Source organism: Thamnophis elegans, unplaced genomic scaffold (assembly GCF_009769535.1).
Source record: "Thamnophis elegans isolate rThaEle1 unplaced genomic scaffold, rThaEle1.pri scaffold_114_arrow_ctg1, whole genome shotgun sequence".
NCBI lineage: Eukaryota > Metazoa > Chordata > Lepidosauria > Squamata > Colubridae > Thamnophis > Thamnophis elegans.
In genome coordinates, this window is record NW_022473585.1 from 49770 (window position 1) to 66935 (window position 17166).

The 17166-nt window shown below is 61.4% G+C and overlaps 1 protein-coding gene across 2 annotated transcripts; it reads left to right on the forward strand.

The window, feature by feature from the left end:
* The first annotated feature begins 768 nt into the window (after window positions 1–768).
* On the forward strand, window positions 769–15761 carry LOC116523232 (actin cytoskeleton-regulatory complex protein pan-1-like). Of its 2 annotated transcripts, XM_032238321.1 has the most exons (12): window positions 1852–4180; window positions 5119–5200; window positions 5412–5561; window positions 6417–6534; window positions 7742–7886; window positions 11338–11391; window positions 11929–12053; window positions 12506–12697; window positions 13101–13304; window positions 13809–13857; window positions 14277–14432; window positions 14565–15761. In XM_032238321.1, exons 1-12 carry the CDS (start codon window positions 1906–1908, stop codon window positions 14666–14668), a joined length of 3654 nt encoding a protein of 1217 aa, XP_032094212.1. In that variant the 5' UTR covers window positions 1852–1905; the 3' UTR covers window positions 14669–15761. The 2 variants fall into 2 exon arrangements, 1 of the variants encoding a protein (XP_032094212.1); XR_004257057.1 differs by lacking the exons at window positions 6417–6534; window positions 7742–7886; window positions 11338–11391; ... (4 more) ...; window positions 14277–14432; window positions 14565–15761 and having other exon boundaries at window positions 769–4180; window positions 5116–5200; window positions 5412–5503.
* Window positions 15762–17166: the final 1405 nt, after the last annotated feature.

Consider the following 17166-nt stretch of genomic DNA (forward strand, 5'->3'; position numbering starts at 1 on the left):
GCAGGTGGTGGTTAACTGGCGCCTTTGCTGCAGGTTTTTCTGGAAGGGGCCACTGCCGCTGTCCGGAGGTGACCTTGAGCTGCTCGCTCGCTCTATGCGGGGCTGGTGGGGCTGTGACGCTCGGAGGTGGCGCGTGTGGGAGTGAGAGGCGCGGGGACTGGCTTTCTCCGGACCGGCTTTCTCCGGGGGGGGGGGGAGGCGAAGGACGAGGCTGCAGCGCAAAGGCTCCTGGGCCGTGCGCAAAGGCTCCAGGGAAGAGAGCCCTGTGTGCCCCTGCGCGCGCTCAGCGGGCCACGGTAAAATTATCAAAGGCTGACTGGTCCGCGGCGATAAAAAGGTTGGGGACCACTGGACTAGATGACCTACAAGGGCCCTTCCAACTCTGTTAATCCCCCTCCCCCCTTCCTTCCCCCCTGCCCTCCTCCCCCATCCGGGGCTGGAATGCAGATGGGCGACAGAGGCTCTGCCTTCTCATTTTCAACTTTTGCCCCAAAAGCTTCTAGGAGGACGTCGGCCTCCCTCTTGTGAGGCTTTGTGGGTTGTGCAGTTCAGAAGCAGCAAAGAAACGCCCCCCCCATGGGGTCCCTCTCCCTGCTGGGCTCCCCCTCCCCCATTCACTGGAGACCTTCCAAAAGGGAACCAGTTTAATTCCACAATAAACCAATGCACACCAGTCTTTGTGACAGGGACTGAGGGGGAGGGATTGGTGGGGAGGGTCTCGAAGAAGATGGCAAAGGGGGGGGGAGGGGGGACACATAGGAAGAAAAACCTTCATGGCAGCGGAATAAACGTTTCCTAAAGTGCTTTCAGGCACCCGAGATCAGCTCTTAAAAACATTTATGCAGTGAAAGACAGAATCCCCACACAGAGGCAGCAACACCCCTAAGTTTTAACTCCAATGAAATGATTTTATAATCCCCCAGACCCAAATGGGACCGAAACGGTCTCCATACTCAGCAACCCCCCCTGGGAGGAGGGCAGAGCTGCGCCCCCTCCCCCTTGCAGAGGACCCTCCTGGGGAGGAATCTGGGAGGGGCGGGGGGAGCTCTCCCATCCTGGATCCCTGGCATGGACACCCCCCCCCCAAGCGATGGCAGGGACCGGCGCCCCCTTCGTTGGTCCTGGGGGGGGGGGGGAGGAAGAAGCCTCGGCGTCCGGGAGGCGGTTTTCTGGCTGCGCCCCCTCCCTCCTCTGCAGAGACGCAAGGCGGCCCCCCCTGCTCGCTTCCCTTCTATTGGGGAGCCCCTTGCGGGGGAGGGGCAGTTCCAGACTCGGCCCCGGGGAGACAATGCGGGGCGTCCGTGTTTTCCTCCCAGCGTCCCCCCCCTCCCTTTGCGGTCCCGCTTCCATGGCTGAGCGGCGGGCCGGAGCATCGGGGGCCGCCGCGGACGCAGGAGGCGGGGCGGGGGCGGCGCAGGGCGAGCGGAAGAGTCACTTCCGGCCACCCGGGAGCCGCGTTTCCCGAGCAGCGGCCGGGCCTCTCCCGCCTTCTGCCGGCGGCTCCCGCCCATCGGTGGCGTTTGCAAGGCGGACAACGCTCGGCGCCCTCCGGCCGCGCGTTGCATCCGGCTCGGCGTGCGCGCCGTCCCGGGGGCCTCCAGGGCGCCTTTCGTCGGCCGCGCCCCTCCTCCTCCTCCGCCGGCAGCAGCAGCAGCAGCGCAGGGAAGGCAAGCGGCGGAGCCTTCCTCCCGCTCCCCCCCGTCCCCTGGGCTGCCCTGCGCGCCTCCTGGCCTCCCGCAGCTGCACCCGAAGCCCCCGCCGGCAGAGCGGCCGCGGAAGCCCCCGAGCAGCGGCGGGAGGGGCGAAGGGAGGGGGCGCCTGTCCCGCCCCTCCCTCCCCTCCTCCTCTTTCCCGGGGCCGGAAGCGCCGTCGGAGCGGGAGGACGCGCGCGGCGGGGCGGCGGCGATGGAGCCGGGCTCGGCGGGGCCGGTGGCGGTGGGCGCGCCGGCCTTCTCCCCGGAGTGGATGGCCTGCCTGCTGGCGGAGGCCGAGGCGCTGCTGGCCGAGCGGGTCTCGGGGCCGGTGCGGGCGCGCTGGCGGCGGGAGGTGAAGCTGCCGCGGATGAGCCTGGAGGGCTGCCTGGAGCAGCTGAGCGAGGCGCGGCGCGGCCGGGAGGCGCTGCTGGCGCGGGTCGGGCCGCTCTCGGAGCCGCAGCAGGAGCGGCTGCAGACCTTCCTGCGGCTGGAGATGGCGCTGCTGCGGGAGATGCGGGCGCTGCGCGAGAGGGCCCTGGCCTCCGCCTTCGCCATCGCCAAGAAGGGGGAGCCGCCCCCGGCGCAGCAGCACCAGCAGCAGCAACCGGCGGCGGCGGCCCCGACGCAGACGGCGGGCCTGGGCCGGCCGGAGGAGGGAGGCGGCGCGCGGGTGGTGTCGGCGGCCGAGGCGGCCTCGCAGGCCAAGGCGGCGGCGCAGCGGGAGGCGCTGGCGGAGGCGCTGTGGGAGCCGGGCGGCGTCGGGGCGATGATCGCGCGGAGCGGGGACCTGCAGCTGGCGCTGGAGCAGCTGGTGGGCGAGCGGCTGGGCGAGGCGCTGCGCGGGCTGGAGCAGGCGGTGCGCGGGGAGGGCCGGGCGCGGGTGCGGCAGCTGCTGGGCCTGCGGGACGCGCTGCTGGAGCAGGAGGGCGGCTGGGCCGAGCGCGCCGGGGCGCTGCGCGGGGAGGCGCGGGGGCTGCTGCGCGGGGCCGGGCGGCCGCGGGCGCTGCGGGAGAAGGCGGCGGCGCTGCGCGACTGCCTGGCCGAGGCGCCGCTGGAGGAGCTGCGGCCGGCGCTGGAGAAGGCGCTGGCGCTGCTGGAGAAGACGGACAGCTGGTGGGTGGCCTGGCTGGAGAAGGCGCTCTGGGCAGCCCCGCTGGAGGAGGCCGAGGCGGCCCGGCGGGAGGCGCAGGCCCTGAGCGCCGCCCTGCAGGAGCAGCCGCCGGGGGACGACCAGGAGGAGGAGGAGGAGGAGGCGGAGGCGGCGGGGCTGCTGCTGCTGCGCGCCCTGCAGCCCGAGGGCTCGGAGGGGTCGCCGCCGCCGCCCTCCCCGCGGTGGGGCTCGCTGGAGGAGATGCGCGACGCCCTGCAGAGCGCGCCCTTCGACGAGGTCTTCGCCCTGCTGAAGCAGCCGCGGGCGCTGCGCCAGGCGCTGCCGGAGAGCCCCGGGGCGGAGGAGCCGGTGGAGCTGGCGGGCGTGCTGGGGCCGCTGCAGGAGGCCTTCTGGCGGGCGCGGCCGGGCGCCTGGCGGGAGCAGCTGAGCGGCCTGCGGAGCGGCGGCTGGGAGGAGGCGGCGGCGGCGCTGCTGGAGAAGGTCTGGGCGCTGAAGACGGAGGCCTTCCTGATGGCCGCCGACCTGGACCGCGAGGAGAAGGTGGCGGCGCTGGCCGAGGAGCTGCGGGAGCTGCGCGAAGCCGCCGCCGCCGCCCCGCTGGCCGACCGGGAGGCGCTGCGGGAGGCGCTGGCGGCGCTGCGGGCGGCCCTGCACGCTCTGCCCGTGCGGGAGGTGCTGCTGCTGCGCGCCCGGGCCAAGGCGCTGCGCAAGGCGGCCACCGACTTCTGGCTGGAGCCGCTGGCCGAGCCCGACGCGCTGCTGGGCGAGGCGGAGGCGCTGCGGGAGGCGCTGGCCGGGTCGGCGCTGCGGGAGGCGCTGGGCGCCAAGGCGGAGGAGCTGCGCGGGGCGCTGCGCGAGATCGCCAAGAAGAAGATCAGCGTGCTCTCCTACTACCTGTGGAACGTGCTCTGGAGCCCCCTCTGGAAGAAGGTGGGCGACATGCAGCGCGCCCTCTGGAAGACGCCGCGCAAGGAGGAGGGCGCCGTGCAGGAGAAGCTGGCCGACCTGGAGCACGCGCTGGACGAGATCCTGGAGGACAACCTCAGCGGCCTGCCCCGCATCCTCTACGCGCTGCCGGGCATCGTGACGGCCCTGCAGAAGAAGGTGCACGCCGTGCGCGAGAGCCTGCAGGAGACGCCGCCCGAGATGGCCGTGGCGCTGCAGGGGAAGGTGGTGGCCATGCAGGAGGCGCTCTGGAAGATCCCCTTCAAGGAGGCCCACCTCATGCAGGAGGACCTCAAGGCCTACTGCCTGGCCCTGCAGAGGAAGGTGGAGGCCTGGTGGGCGCGCAGCCCCGAGGCGGCCCCGGCCAAGGCGGCCCCCAGGATGGAGAGACGGGAGGCCGGCTGGACCAGGAGCTCCGCCTGCGAGACAGGTAGGGCAGGGCAGGGGCCCCGGGGGGAGGGGGGGAGGGCATCCTCTGAGAGATGCCATGGGGAGCCTCTGCCAGTGGGGAGGGGGGGGTGGGGTGCCCCTGCCTGGCCTCTTAGTGAGCCTTGGCCAAAGAGATGGGAACGTCTCGGGCAGAGAGAGAGAAGAGACGGAGACAGCCCGGTGCGGCTGCCTCCATCCCGGGCGAGGCCAGCCTTTGCGGAGAACCAGCCCCATCTGCAGTTGGATCCACGGGGCCCCCTTTGGGGCTTCCCCGCCAGGATCAGGCCACATGGATTCCCCCTGTTCTGGCTCCAGTGGGACCCCCTCCTCTTCGGGAAGGATGGGGCACCCCACAGCTTCCTTCGCTTCCCTCCACTGGCTGCTGGTCTTCATAGAAAGCGGGGCCTTCTGGGGGGGCTCTCCCCATCCAGGGGCCCCTGTGGTCCCCCCTCCATTGCTTATGGGAGCTCCTCTGCCCCCCCTGCTGCTTCGCGGCCCTGCCCTCAGTCGCTGCCTGAGTGAGATGCAGTTGAGGGGCAGCAGGTGGAAAGGGGGGAGGGCAGCCCTAAAATGTGTGTGTGGGGGGGGGGTGTCCAGACCAATGAGAAAGATGGCGGGGGGTGGGGGGGTGTAGAGGAGGCAAAGCACCCTCCCTCCTTGCTCTAATGGGCATTTGAGTAGCCTTCCTCCCGTTCGTCCATGAAGGGAGGTGAAGAGCGCAGAGCATCGCAGGGCTGGGAGGGCCCTTGGAGGTCTTCCAGTCCAACCCTCTGCTCCAGGCAGGAGCCCTCTCTTCTTTGAAGTCCAGCAGCCAATGGGGGCCAAAGGGTGGGCTGGCCAGCTCCAGACCCCAGCTTGGGGGCAGCCCTTGTCTTTATATGCCGCCCCGATGGCCTTCTCTCTCAGCTAACGGAGGGGGGGGACCTTCTCTCTAAGCAGCCGCCGATCCAGGGGACGCTGAGATTGGAGGATCCAGGCAGCCGACCGCTTCCCCTCCAGCAGCAACACCTGAGGTGCCAAAGTAAGAGACCCCTGCGAGAGGGGGAGGGGCTGAATGAGGACTCCTGGGGGGACCCCTTCACCTCCGTTTCCCTCAACCCCTCCCCCTACTTCATCCCCCCCCCCCTTCCACGCCCAACTCCGAAGTCACCACTGCAGCCGCTTGTGGTTTAGCTTCCGGCTCTGGGGGGCAAATGAGAGGCCGCAGGGTGCCTTTGTGGTCCTTTTTCCAGCCCCCCCACCGGAGAAGCCGCCCCCACGGTTCGGGCTGGGAGTTTCCAGTACTCTGCGCTCAAAGCCATCCCACACTCCCACTTCCAGCAGAGGAAGGACTGGTACGAGAACACCGACCAGGACCTGCGCGATTACGTGGTGCAGAGGCTGTGAGTGACCCTCGGGGGGGGGGGGGGCTTCTTGGGGGGGGGTGTTGGAGGGGGGGGGCTGCCCTGTGCCGGGCTTGGACGAGGCAGCGAGGAAATGGGAAAGAAAGGAGGGAAAAAATGGCTTTGATGTTCCTTGTTTTCGGATGTTTTGTGGGGAGAAATGTAATCTGTGTTTTATTCTGCTCCCGCCTCTTCCTCTCTTGGAGTTTTGGGGCTGTGAATAAAGTCTCCTTTCTCCTGGCTCTCCTAAAGCCAAAGCTTCTCAAACCCCGTTTGCATCCTCATCTAGGGAGCGATAAAAACCGTCTTTTTTAAAAAGAAAAAATAGTGTACTTATTTGACTGCATTAGCTGCCCATCCCAGAGGTGCTTTTTCAGGAGGCAACTGGACTTTCCTTGTTTTTTCTTCTTTTTGAAGGCGTTTCTCTTCTCATTCGAGAAGCTTCTTCAACTCTGACCGAACGGTGGAGAACGGAAGGATTTATACCCCTTGCAGACAGCCGGTCATTTGCATCCTTTCAGGGAGTCCTTGAGGCCACTGGGAGGTTTGTGTCCTCAGAGTCACCCCCAAGTAGCCTCAAGGACTCCCTGAAAGGATGCCAGTGACCGGCTGCCTGCAAGGGGTATAAATCCTTCCGTTCTCCACCCTCCGGTCAGAGCTGAAGAAGCTTCTCGAATGAGAAGAGAAACGCCTTCAAAAAGGAAAGTCCAGCTGCCTCCTGGAAAAGCACCTTTGGGGAGGGTGGGGGTGGGGGGTGGGGCGACGACCATGGCCTGGGTGGCTGGGAATCCCCCCAGGCTCTTGGGCCAACGTTTTGCCAGTCCTGCTGACGGCCGTCCGCCTTTCCCCCTGCAGGGTCCATGCCATCTTCCCTGCTTCTGACTTGGCCCTCCTGGAGGGTCGCCAGGTGGAGAAGGTGGTCTCCTACGCCAAGAAGGTGGAAGGGGACGTCTACCAGTCGACCAACCACTGGGTAGGTGGTCTTGCCCTCCTCCTCCTCGCCCAGGTGCCCCTTTTCCCAGGGCTGGAGGCCAGCCAGGTCTCCCCACCTGGGGAGTACCGTATTTTTCAGACTATAACACGCCTTTTTCCCTTAAAAAAGAGGGTGAAAATCTGGGTGCATCTTATACAGTAAATACAGCACACGCCCCCTTTGCAAAAACGGATATGCAGAGGGATTGGGAGGCCTGCAAATTGCTTCTGGGGGATGGAGAGGGCAAAAAAGAGCAAAAAGGGGGCTGTTTTTGCCCCCACCCCTCAGCCCCCAGGAATACTCTATGAGCCTCCCAAAGCTCTTCATGCCCCCCCCCTCCTTTTTGTGTGTGCAAAAAACAAGGTGTGCAGAAGGTTTTGGAGGCCTGCAGGGTGCAAACCTTTAAAAAAAAACTTTACCTCTTCAAAATCAGGGTGCATCTCATAGTCTGAAAAAATAGGGTAAGTATACTTTGCCGAGTCAGATGTCTGGGCTTCACGTTTCTCCGAAACGTCATCAAATCAAAATTAGATCTTTTTTGGGGGGGGAGGGGGGAGGGTCTTACCCTTTACGAGCTGCCCACCCAACCTTGCGTCCATCTGGTCACCGCGCCTCCCACATCGGCACAGCTCCAGACTTACAACCGTTCATTTAGTAACTGTTCGAAGTTACAACAGCACTGAAAAAAAGCGACATGACCATTTCCCAGAGTTACGACCGTTGCCGCATCCCCTCGGTCCCTTGATTAGAATTCAGACGCTTGGCAACTGACTCATAGTTATGACGGGGTCATCTGATCCCCTTTTGCGACATTCTGACAAGCAAAGTCAGTGAGGAATCCAGATTCACTTAATGACCGTGTTGCTAGCCTAACTACAATGATTCACTTAACAACTGTGCCAGGAAAGGTTGCAAAGTGAGGCAAAGTTCGCTTCGCTGTCGCACAGTCCTTCAGGGGTCCTCTGAGGGGGCCCGCTGGCCGGTTCCTTCCCTTGCTGTCTTCCATCTGACCCAGCGGACGCAGCCCCCGCCTCTGCTGGCCCCCCCTCCCGGCCTCTCGGACACAGAAGGGGAGGGCAGAGGCCCTCCCTCCCCCCCCATCCCCCCCCCCGTTGCTCCTCAGCTGATTCCGTGGCAATAACTTTGGGGGCCGTTGCGGGAGAGATTCACGCCCTGCTCTAAAGCGCGGCCTTTGCTGCTTCCCCAGGACGTCTATTGCTGCCTAATTATGGTGAAGCTCTTCAAGATAGAGAAGGCGCTGAGGGAGAAGAGGACCACCCGGGCCCACAAACAAGCCACCGCAGACGGCCAGGCCTCGCCTGGGGCACCGGCCCAGCCGGGGTTGCCTCTCAGTAAGTACTCTGCCAAGGAGCCACAGGAGACGGGGATACCCCTGCGCCTGGGCCTCTCTTGTGAACTGGGGGAACCCGCTGCTGCGCCCCAAATCGAGTGTCGGAACTGTCCTCCTGAGCTCCAGCCCCTCTGCGCCAGACGCCAGCCTGACATAGACTTTTGGGGTGGGGGGTGGGGTAGGGAGCTGCTGGGGAAGCGGGAACTGAAACTGCCCATTGTGCCTTCCTGGGACCCAAGAGGCCGGAATGCAACGGTCCCCCCCCCCCCCCGATGCAACAATTCCTTTGCATGCAACTGGACGGTAGGGAGATAACAGGGAAGAGGAAGGGAGTAAGTGAGGGAAAGTTAACTGGGGAACCTTCAGGTGCAGCTTTTTAGTTCTAGCCTTTTAGCTTAAAAGTGTATCTCGCACAAATGGGAGTCGAGGGTCTCCCTTTCCTAAGAGCCCAAGTTGGGGCAGGCATGACATCAACTCTGGGCACTGCTTGAGCAGGATTTCTCTCTACATGGGGTTGTCCTTAAAGTGCATCCGGCGACTGCAGTTAGTCCAGAATGCAGCCGCGCGAGTGATAGTGGGCGCACCGCGGTTCGCCCACGTTACACCCATCCTCCGCGAGCTGCACTGGCTACCTGTCGATCTCCGGGTGCGCTTCAGGGTACTGATGACCACCTTTAAAGCACTCCATGGTAGTGGATCTGAGTACTTGAGAGACCGCCTTCTGCCGATTACCTCCCTCCGACCGATCAGATCGCACAGACTGGGCCTCCTCCGAATCCCATCCGCCAGTCAATGTCGACTGGTGACTACACGGAGGAGAGCCTTTTCTGTTGCAGCTCCGACCCTGTGGAACGACCTCCCCGTCGAAATACGCACCCTCACCACCATCCAGGCCTTCCGCACAGCCCTCAAGACCTGGCTCTCCCAACAGGCCTGGGGATAAGTCTCTAATTTGCCCCACCCGAGTGTTGACTGTTGAATGCAAGTTGTGTTTTATTATTTTATTTTGTCACATATTGTTCGTCTCTGGTATTGCACCCCCCTTCCCTGTGATTGTAAGCCGCCCTGGGTCCCCTCAGGGAAAAGGACGGCCTATAAATCCTAATAAAATGTCTAAAAAAAAAATGTCTAAAAAAATGTCTCCTGTCGAAAGGATGTTCAGGGACGGGTTTTGTGAGAGGTGGGCTTCCTCCCACCAAGGTCGGGCAGGGTCTCTTGCATGCAGCTGCTCGGCTGTTTCGCTGACCGCTCCCTGAAAGTTGGTGGGAAGAGGAGGCCGCCTTTGAGGGGAGTTTTCTTGTCCTGGTGCGGGAGGTGCGTCCGTCCCTTAGCCCGGCTGCTTTCGGGTGCTTTATATTCACCGCTTGCCTTACCTAACGAAACTTTTCTCTGGAGGACTCGTCGGTTGTCCTTTGCGGTTTGATCCTCCCGGCAGCAGCTGCCTTTCAAAGGCCTTCAGAGATTTTGCCCCTTCAAGGATGGTTGATTGACAGGTTGGGCCGGTTCAGGGCCATAGATGGGCGGTTTCCCCTTTGAATGGCTGCTGGGGGCCTCTGGGACGCTGCCTCCCCCAGGCTCCTCCTGGCTCCATCTGCGTTTCTCGGGCAGTTGCGGTTCTGCCAGCTGTGAGTTGTCCTTCTCCCCTCCAGCCGGCCGCAGACTCTGCTCCGTGACTCACAGGGGCGTTTTAAAGAAAACCAGCCCATTTCGGATGGCGTCCATCCGCCCCGTGGAAGCGGTTCTCAACCTGTGGGTCGGGAGCCCTTTGGGGGGGGAGTTGACTAGACCCTTTCACAGGGGCCGCCTAAGACCATCGGGAAACACGTGTTTTCGATGGTCTTAGGAACTGAGGCACCAATTTTATGGTTGGGGGTCACCAGAAGACGAGGGGCTCTGCATTGAAGGGTCGTTGGGGAGGCCGAGAACGGCTGCTCTGTGGGGTCCAGCAGGGAATCGGGAAGAAGAAGGAGCCTTAACTCCTCTTTCGCACCTGGTTTCCTGATCTGTTCTGCAGATCCGTTTCAAACTGTCTTCACTTTGTCCCACTGGGGTTGGAAAAGTCTGGGTTGTGTTCGTGTGTGTGTTCGTGCGTGTGTGTCTTTTGGTCAGGGTGGGGGCCACTTCATCACTGGGGGCTTTTTCGCCTCCTTCCCCAACTTGTAACGTTCCCGTGGTTCGTCCATGAGGCCAATGTGGAGAAAAGACAGGACACAATCCTTCTCGGGATGCAGCGACCCAGATTGGGGGTCTGAGAGCCCCTTTTATTGAGACAGGACAAAGGCAGGAGGAGCAATAGCATGTGCTTAAAAACAGCCTGTAAAAGTACAATTTCTAATCCACTGCTCAGCCTATATATGGTCAAATCCTGGACGTCATTGGTAGGGCACATATCAGAATGTTATGTTATGCACTATCAGGATGTTATGGAGTTTTAGGAGTTTGTTTTCTCCTGTGTGATTCAGCGTGGCTCTGCAACTATATTACAACACCAACTTCTCCAAGGAAGGATTTCTGCCATTTTTTCCTTCTTGTGGTTGTGGTGTGAGTGAGTTTGGAGGAGAGTCTTTTTCTGTGTTCCCGCTCTTTAATTTCCCCCTCCCGACTCAACGTGGCGGCCCTTCCCTGACAAAAGCCGCCGCAGGGCTGCCAACTCGGCTGCCAGATTACAGCTTTGGGAGCGAGCTCTCCTGGTCTGTGGACGTCTGGCTGGTGAAGTGACCGACCGGGACTCCCCCTGTGTCCTCCTCGCAGGGACAATCGGCGCCCGAGGGGGAGATTCCCCCCCCCCCAACCCCCTTTGTCCACTCTCGGAATGGGCTTCTTTCTCCGGGCTGGCAGATCTCCTGGATCAGGGGAGGCAGGTTCGAATCTTCCAATATTTGAGGGGTTGCCCTAGAGAGGAGGAATGGAGGGGGGGGGTCAAGCTGTTTCCCAAAGCCCCCGAAGGCCAGAGAGGGAATAACGGATGGAAACTGACCAAGGAGAGATTCAACCCGGAAATAAGGAGGAATTTCCTGACAGAAAGAAAGAAAGCGGAACAGAAGTTGCCTCTGGAGTTTGTGGGAGCTTCTTGACGCTCTCAAGGGGAGGCTGGACAGAAATGGGTGTAGGGTCTCTTCCTTGAACAGGGGGGTTGGACTAGATGACCTCCAAGCTCCCTTCCAACTCTGTTACTGTGTTACTGTTTAATTTGGCTTTGCTTATCATTAAGGGCTCTGCACGGAGGTTACCCCCCCCCTCCTCCTCCCTCCCGGCTCGAATACCTGCCCCTCGAGGGTGAGTTGCAGGGACTACAAAGCCCCTTTCAGCCAGGTTGTTGAGCAAACCGGACTCTTTTCTTTTGCAAAGACGGCGGAAGGCTCTTCACGTGGCCCGTTTTTCATTCAGGCGCCTTTCGCCCTTTGGCAGAATCACGGAAGGGATTGAACTGGGTTGTGTGTTTTCATTGACAGGCAGTCAGCTGGCCGCCCCAGAAGTGCCTCTGAGCCCCACGCAGGACCCCCCAGGTATATCCTTCCTTTCACTTTCGTTTAACCCAAGGCAGCCTTCCCATCTCGGCCTTTCCCTGACCCTCAAGGACCTCAATACTTCAGCCCACTCAGGCGGGGAAACGCTGAAGCGAGGGAGACGTTATCCCCACAACCGCTGCAGCAAAGGATTTGGCTTCTACTGGTCGGCCTGGCCAAAGGGGGAGGGGGGGGGGAAGCAGCCTTAGTCGGCCAACTGGCTCTGTGGCGGTGCCCGGGGTCTCTTCCTGCGTGGGCACAACCCCTGCCTGCCTTCCCTCTTTGGATGGGCAATTTGGGGGTGCCCATTTTCTCTGCACGGGGGGGTGGGGGCCCAAGCCAGCCTTCCTTTTTGTGCAGGGCCCCAGTTTTTCTCTCCTTGCTTAACGCAGGATTTAGGGTGTTGTGTGAACCCGTTCGTTTCACTGCCAAGGGGAATTTCACCATTACCGAGTGGGGGCTTGGGGTGGGGGGGCAAGTGGCGTTGAGGTGCAGCCGGCAGCCGGTTGAGCTTTTCCTGGGTTCTGCCTTTTGCAGTTGTCGGTCAGCTGAACCCCATGTCCATTTGGACCATCCAGAGCTCCCCCACTTCGCTGGACCCCCCGGCGGCCTCTCCGATGGACCCGCCTGCTCAGACTCACGACGAGGAAGCGGCTCTGACGGTTGGTTCCCCCCCCCTGTCCCCCTTGCCCTTCTCCACAGCCAGACCCTTCACTCTAACCACTGCACCACCACCGCCGCTCTTACCACATCAGCCCCGGTGGGTGACTCAGGGTGTGGATCTCACCGTGCTTAGAAGTTCACTCTGTGACTCTGCAAGGCGGGCATAGCAAATACACGGGGTGGGGGTGGGAGGAGCCCCTCCTGCAGAATACCTTGGCAGCCGTGCCGATCCTGAGTGGGAGGACTCCATTTTTTCTCTCCCACCGGCACGAAGGAAACCCCTCTCGTTTCTGGGTGGGAAAAGCCCTGAGCTGGGGGGAGGGGCTGCGTGCGGTGGGTTCTGGTCCGGAGAAGCCCCCAGCCGTTTTCTTGGGTGTGCCGCCCCTTCCGCCACGAGTGGGCGCCCTTCGCACCCGTGTCGTGTAGCCTGATGGCCCCTCTTGTTTTCTAGATGGCCGCCTCTCCCCCTTGGATGCCTCAGCCCCAAAGCGCCCCGAGGGCCTCTTCGGGCACCTTCCCGAGTCCCCCTCTGGCCCCCGGCCACTTCCTGCCCCCGCACCTCTTCCCTGCCCCCCTGGGAACTCTGGAGACCAGCGGGGGCCTCCTGGGGGAATCGCCTCTGCAGGGAGGAGGAGGAGTCCAGGTAGGCCTTTCGGGTGGGGGGGTGGGGGGGCGCTGTGCTTCGTTCCCCTTGCCCACCTGGGGGGGGGATGGGGAGTTTGAGGATTTCAGTTGGCAAAGCTCTACATATCCAGGGTGTTTCTGTTCCACTTTTCTGCTGCCCCCCCCCTTGGCCCCTGTGGGCAGCAGGATCGCTGGCCTTGGCCGGTCTCCATCTGATGACCCCACGGCCCCCCACAGCGATGCCCGAGATACCTCATTGGGTGCCAGTCTGCCAGTTGCTGCTGTCCATGCATTCCCCGTGGCTGGCCCTGAAGATTTGGGATGTGCCCCCCTCCTTCGGTTGGGGCCGGGGCCCCTTGCAGAAAGGGGCCCTTGGTGGGGTTTGTGGTGGGGTCTGAATGGTCTGTTCTCCCTCCTGGCAGGGTCTGGATCCGGGCTCCCCCCTCTCTTACTCCGCGCCCACCGTGGCCCCTCTTCCCCCTCACGCCTTGCCAGGGGCCCAGAGCCACAGTGCATCCTCGGGGCCGATGGTGGCAGCAGCACCAGGCCTGAGCCCAGAGCCCCCTCCACGTCAGCAGCAGCCCCCACCGCCCTGCCCAAAGTCAGCCCCGGGCCCTGGCACCCTGGTGAGTGCGTGTGGGGGGGGGGGGGCTTAGGGGGCCAAGTCGGCCTCCTGCTGGGACCTTTCTGAGCAAGAGCACCGCAAAACGGTGCCAGGAAGGTTTTGGGGCTGCTTCTTCCACCGGGAGGGGGGCCCCTGCCCCTCTTCTCCTCCCCTCCTGCCTCTGTGGCCATTTCCAGACCCAGAAAACACCTTTCCCACTTGGGCTGTGGTGCAAAAAGCCCTCTTGGGAAACCCACTTGGGGCTCCTCCTGGATGCCTCTAGCCTCTGGAGGGAAGCCATCGGGGGAGGGGGGCCTGGAGGCTGCAGGGCGGGGGCTCGCGTGCCCGGCTGGCCTGCAGAAACTCACAGGCCGGAGAGAGGCTGAAGCCGGGCGCTGGAGTGGGGCTGCCGGTTCCCCTGCAGGGGACAGGGAAAGGTAGGGGGTGGGGGGTGGGGGTTGAGAGCTGATGGCTTCTGAGGTGCCCTCTCTTCTTGGCAACCATTTCTGCCTTCTGTTCCCACCAGGGGGAGCCCTATTTTGGGACCAGAGAGGCCTCCTCCCACGGACTGCTTGGTAAGTTCTTCCATGCCTGGGCCCCTCTGGAGGACACAGGAATCTCCACTCCCTACCTGTGCCTCTCCGTCCTCCCAACCCCTCGCGTGGAAGAGCACCCCCTACCTGCTGGCCTGGTCAGTGCCGGGGGGGCAGGGTGCCCAGGCCAGCTGCAGCTTCGGGGTGCAGCAGCTCAAGGCCTTCCCCCCCCACCCCCAGGCCAGCCAGAGGCCCCTGCTGCTCCTTCCTGGGAGGGTGGGGACCACTGGTGACCCCTCCATTTTCCCCTGTGTGGGGGAATGAGCACCATCCTGGAGCCCCCGGGGCAAATGTTCCGTCCTCCCCCCAAGGTGGCCCTCTCTGCCCCAAAGGAGCAACAGCTCCTCCTGCCTGGCCTGCAGGTGCCCCCGGAGGCTTTAGGAGGTGTCCGTTCTTTGCAGGTAAACGTCGGAGGCTGGCCGAAGGGGGCTGGAGGGCACCCCCTGCCGGCACCTCTCCCTCAGCCCTGCCCGATGCCCCAGCGCAGCCGTCTCCGGTGACGCTCGAGTCCCTGCAGCGCTCGCTGGAGGACCTGCGGATATCCATCCTAGGCAACTGTAAGTGGGGCGGCCCCTTCTGTGACCCCCCCTCCAACCGGTGGGTCTGTTTGGCCAGCCCCTTTCCCCGGGCCCCTCCCCCTCTACTCCCCACAGCCCCGCCTGACTCTCCCCCGTTGCCTCCTTCCGCAGTGGGAGCCGTGCACAGGCAGGTGGAGGCCCTGGAGAAGAGGATCCAGACGCTGGAGCGCTGGCGGGCAGAGACGGAGGGGCGCCAGCAGCTGCCGCAGCCGTAGCCACCAGCCGGGCTCCCCTCCCGCTCCTCCTTTCCGTGTACAGAAGGCCCCGTTCTCAGGACAGCTCCTCCTCCGCTTCACTTTTTATTCCTCAACGTGTCAAACGGAAGACAATTTCCGCTCTGTTCCTTGGACGGCAGTGCCTGGTCGGTGGAGACGGGCCTCCCCAGCACATCCCTCCCCCCCACCGTACTCCATCCGCTGCCGGACGGCCGTGGTGCCCAGGGATGGGACAGCCTCTGAAGCCGAGGGGGAAGGCTGTGGAAGCCGAGGCTGCTCCAGAAAGTGCCCAGCCGTCACTGGGTCCCGGAGAGAGAAAGTGTGTGTTTGTGGGAGAGGATCTCCGGGGAGGGCACAGGGGCCGAGGCCAGTGACAGGCCGTGGGAAGCCCCAGTGGGAACTGGGCTGCTCTGGCCAGTCTGGGTGGTGGGTTGGCAGCCTCCTTGCCTGGAAGGTCAGCTCTGAACTGCGTCCGCTCACGCCTGACTGGGAGCGTCCTGGGACTTCACCTCCTCCTCCTCCTCCATGAATGTCGCTGTCTTGGAAGAGACGGACGTGGACAGCAGTTTCAACCCTGCAAGTGGCCTCCTCCTCCTCTTCGGCCCAGGGTCGTCTTGCCTGCCGAGCGAGGGTGTCTGTGCCAGCTCTGAGTGGGAGGGAAGGCTGTGTGGACGGCCGGGAGCGAGGGCCACCTGGACGCTGGCGGTAGGCCCACCTGAGCGCGGAAGGGCAGGTGGGGAATTCGCTCCATCCGGTTTGTGGTTTTTGATGCCAGGCGGTTTGTTTGGGAAGGGAAAGGTTTGGGAAGGGACCCGCTCTGCATGCCGGCCGCGAAGACGAAGGACTGTGAAGGCGGCACAATCTGCCTGTCCCTCATGAAGTCACCTCTACGGGTGGGAAATGACCTCCTCTAGGGGGCTTCAACTCTGCCAGGCTCTGCCGGACGTTTCCAAGGACGACGCTGTTGCAGGGGAAGATCCGGGTTGGCCTCAGGGGGCCCGAGAACAGGGGGTTGCTTGGTCGCTCAAGAAGACTTCTGCCTTTTAATAAAACAATTTAATAAAATAAAATAAAAACTGTTAGCTGGAAGAGATGCTCTGGGCTCCTGGTTTCTTCTAGGAGGGGGGAGAGGAAGTAGGGGGGGGGGGAGATTGGCTGAATCTACAATCTAAAACTCACAAAAAGGCACAGAACCGTAGAAACCACTGGCCCCAGACAACCGTTCCCCGGGGCGAGATGGTTGGTTGATCTCACTGTCAGGAAATTCAGTTCCCGGTTGCTTCTCTCCATTAGTTTCCATCCATTTGCTTCTTTCCTTGCCCCCGGGGGGTAGAGAAGAGAGGGACTGGAGGGGCAGCAATTGGCCAGTAACTGCTCTCCCACAGGCAGGGGGAGGGGGCTCAGAACTGAAAGGGGAAAAATGGGACCCCGAGGGCACTTCCCCCCCCTATCACGTGACATCAGATCTCAGAGAATCAAGGAAATTTATATATATATAAATTTATATATGTATGTATGTATACATACATACAGGGCGGGGCATAACCTTTTCCTAGGGGGTCACAGCAAGATCGACAGCAGTTTACAACTTCCGCGACACCTCATTTTAAAGCCCATAAAAAACTGAATTGAATGAGCTATTAAATGTTAAATTTGCTTTAAGAATGGCTGGAAAATTCGATTCGGAAGAACAAAGGATCATTGACAGAATAAAATGCATTGCCTTTCGAGAGGCTCGCGATGCTGGAGCCAGATCTCAATTCGCCAGATCTCAATCCGGCAGAGAACATTGGGGCCATAATTAAGGATGAAGTGGAAGCTCTGATGATTCAGGAGCAAGGTCAAAATCGATATTCGGTTGAAACTTTGAGAATGAATTTGGAAACTGTGTTGAAAAATCTGGAAAATCGAACGGAACTGTTTGAAGATTTGTTGTGTTCTTATCCACCTCGTTTGAATGCTGTTCGAAGGGCTAATGGTGGTCATACTGACTATTAAATCGTGTCAATAAACTCAGTTTTTGATGGGCTTTCGAATGGTGTATGAATTATTTGTGTTGTTATTACAAGTGTTGCTGTGACCCCCCTAGGAAAAGGTTATGCCCCGCCCTGTACATACATATATACATACATACATACATACATACATATATATATTAATAAATTTATTTATCAGTACAAATACAACACAAATGTAACAAAGGCAACAGTAAAAATATTGGGTTTCTGTCGTGATGGTCTCTTGTGACGAGCTGATAGACAGAGAAAGGAAGCAGTAGGACTCCTCCCATATTTGGGCATACCAGGGGTTGTGACACTACACACACACACACACACACACACACACTCCTCTATCAACCAGCAGAGATCAGACTTCAACCATAAATTCTTCTAATCTCCACCCTCCAGTCAGAGTGAAGAAGCTTCTTGGGTGAGAAGTGAAACGTTTTCAAGGAAGAAGCAGAAAGTCCAGTTGCCTTTTGGAAAAAGCCCCTTTGG

Bases quoted from the DNA above. Each gene is read 5' to 3' on its own strand.
- LOC116523232 (XM_032238321.1), top strand. From the start codon at position 1,906: ATGGAGCCGGGCTCGGCGGGGCCGGTGGCGGTGGGCGCGCCGGCCTTC. The intron at 6,535-7,741 runs GTAGGTGGTCTT...CTGCTTCCCCAG, and splicing joins ACCAGTCGACCAACCACTGG to GACGTCTATTGCTGCCTAAT. The intron at 11,392-11,928 runs GTATATCCTTCC...TGCCTTTTGCAG, and splicing joins CCCCACGCAGGACCCCCCAG to TTGTCGGTCAGCTGAACCCC.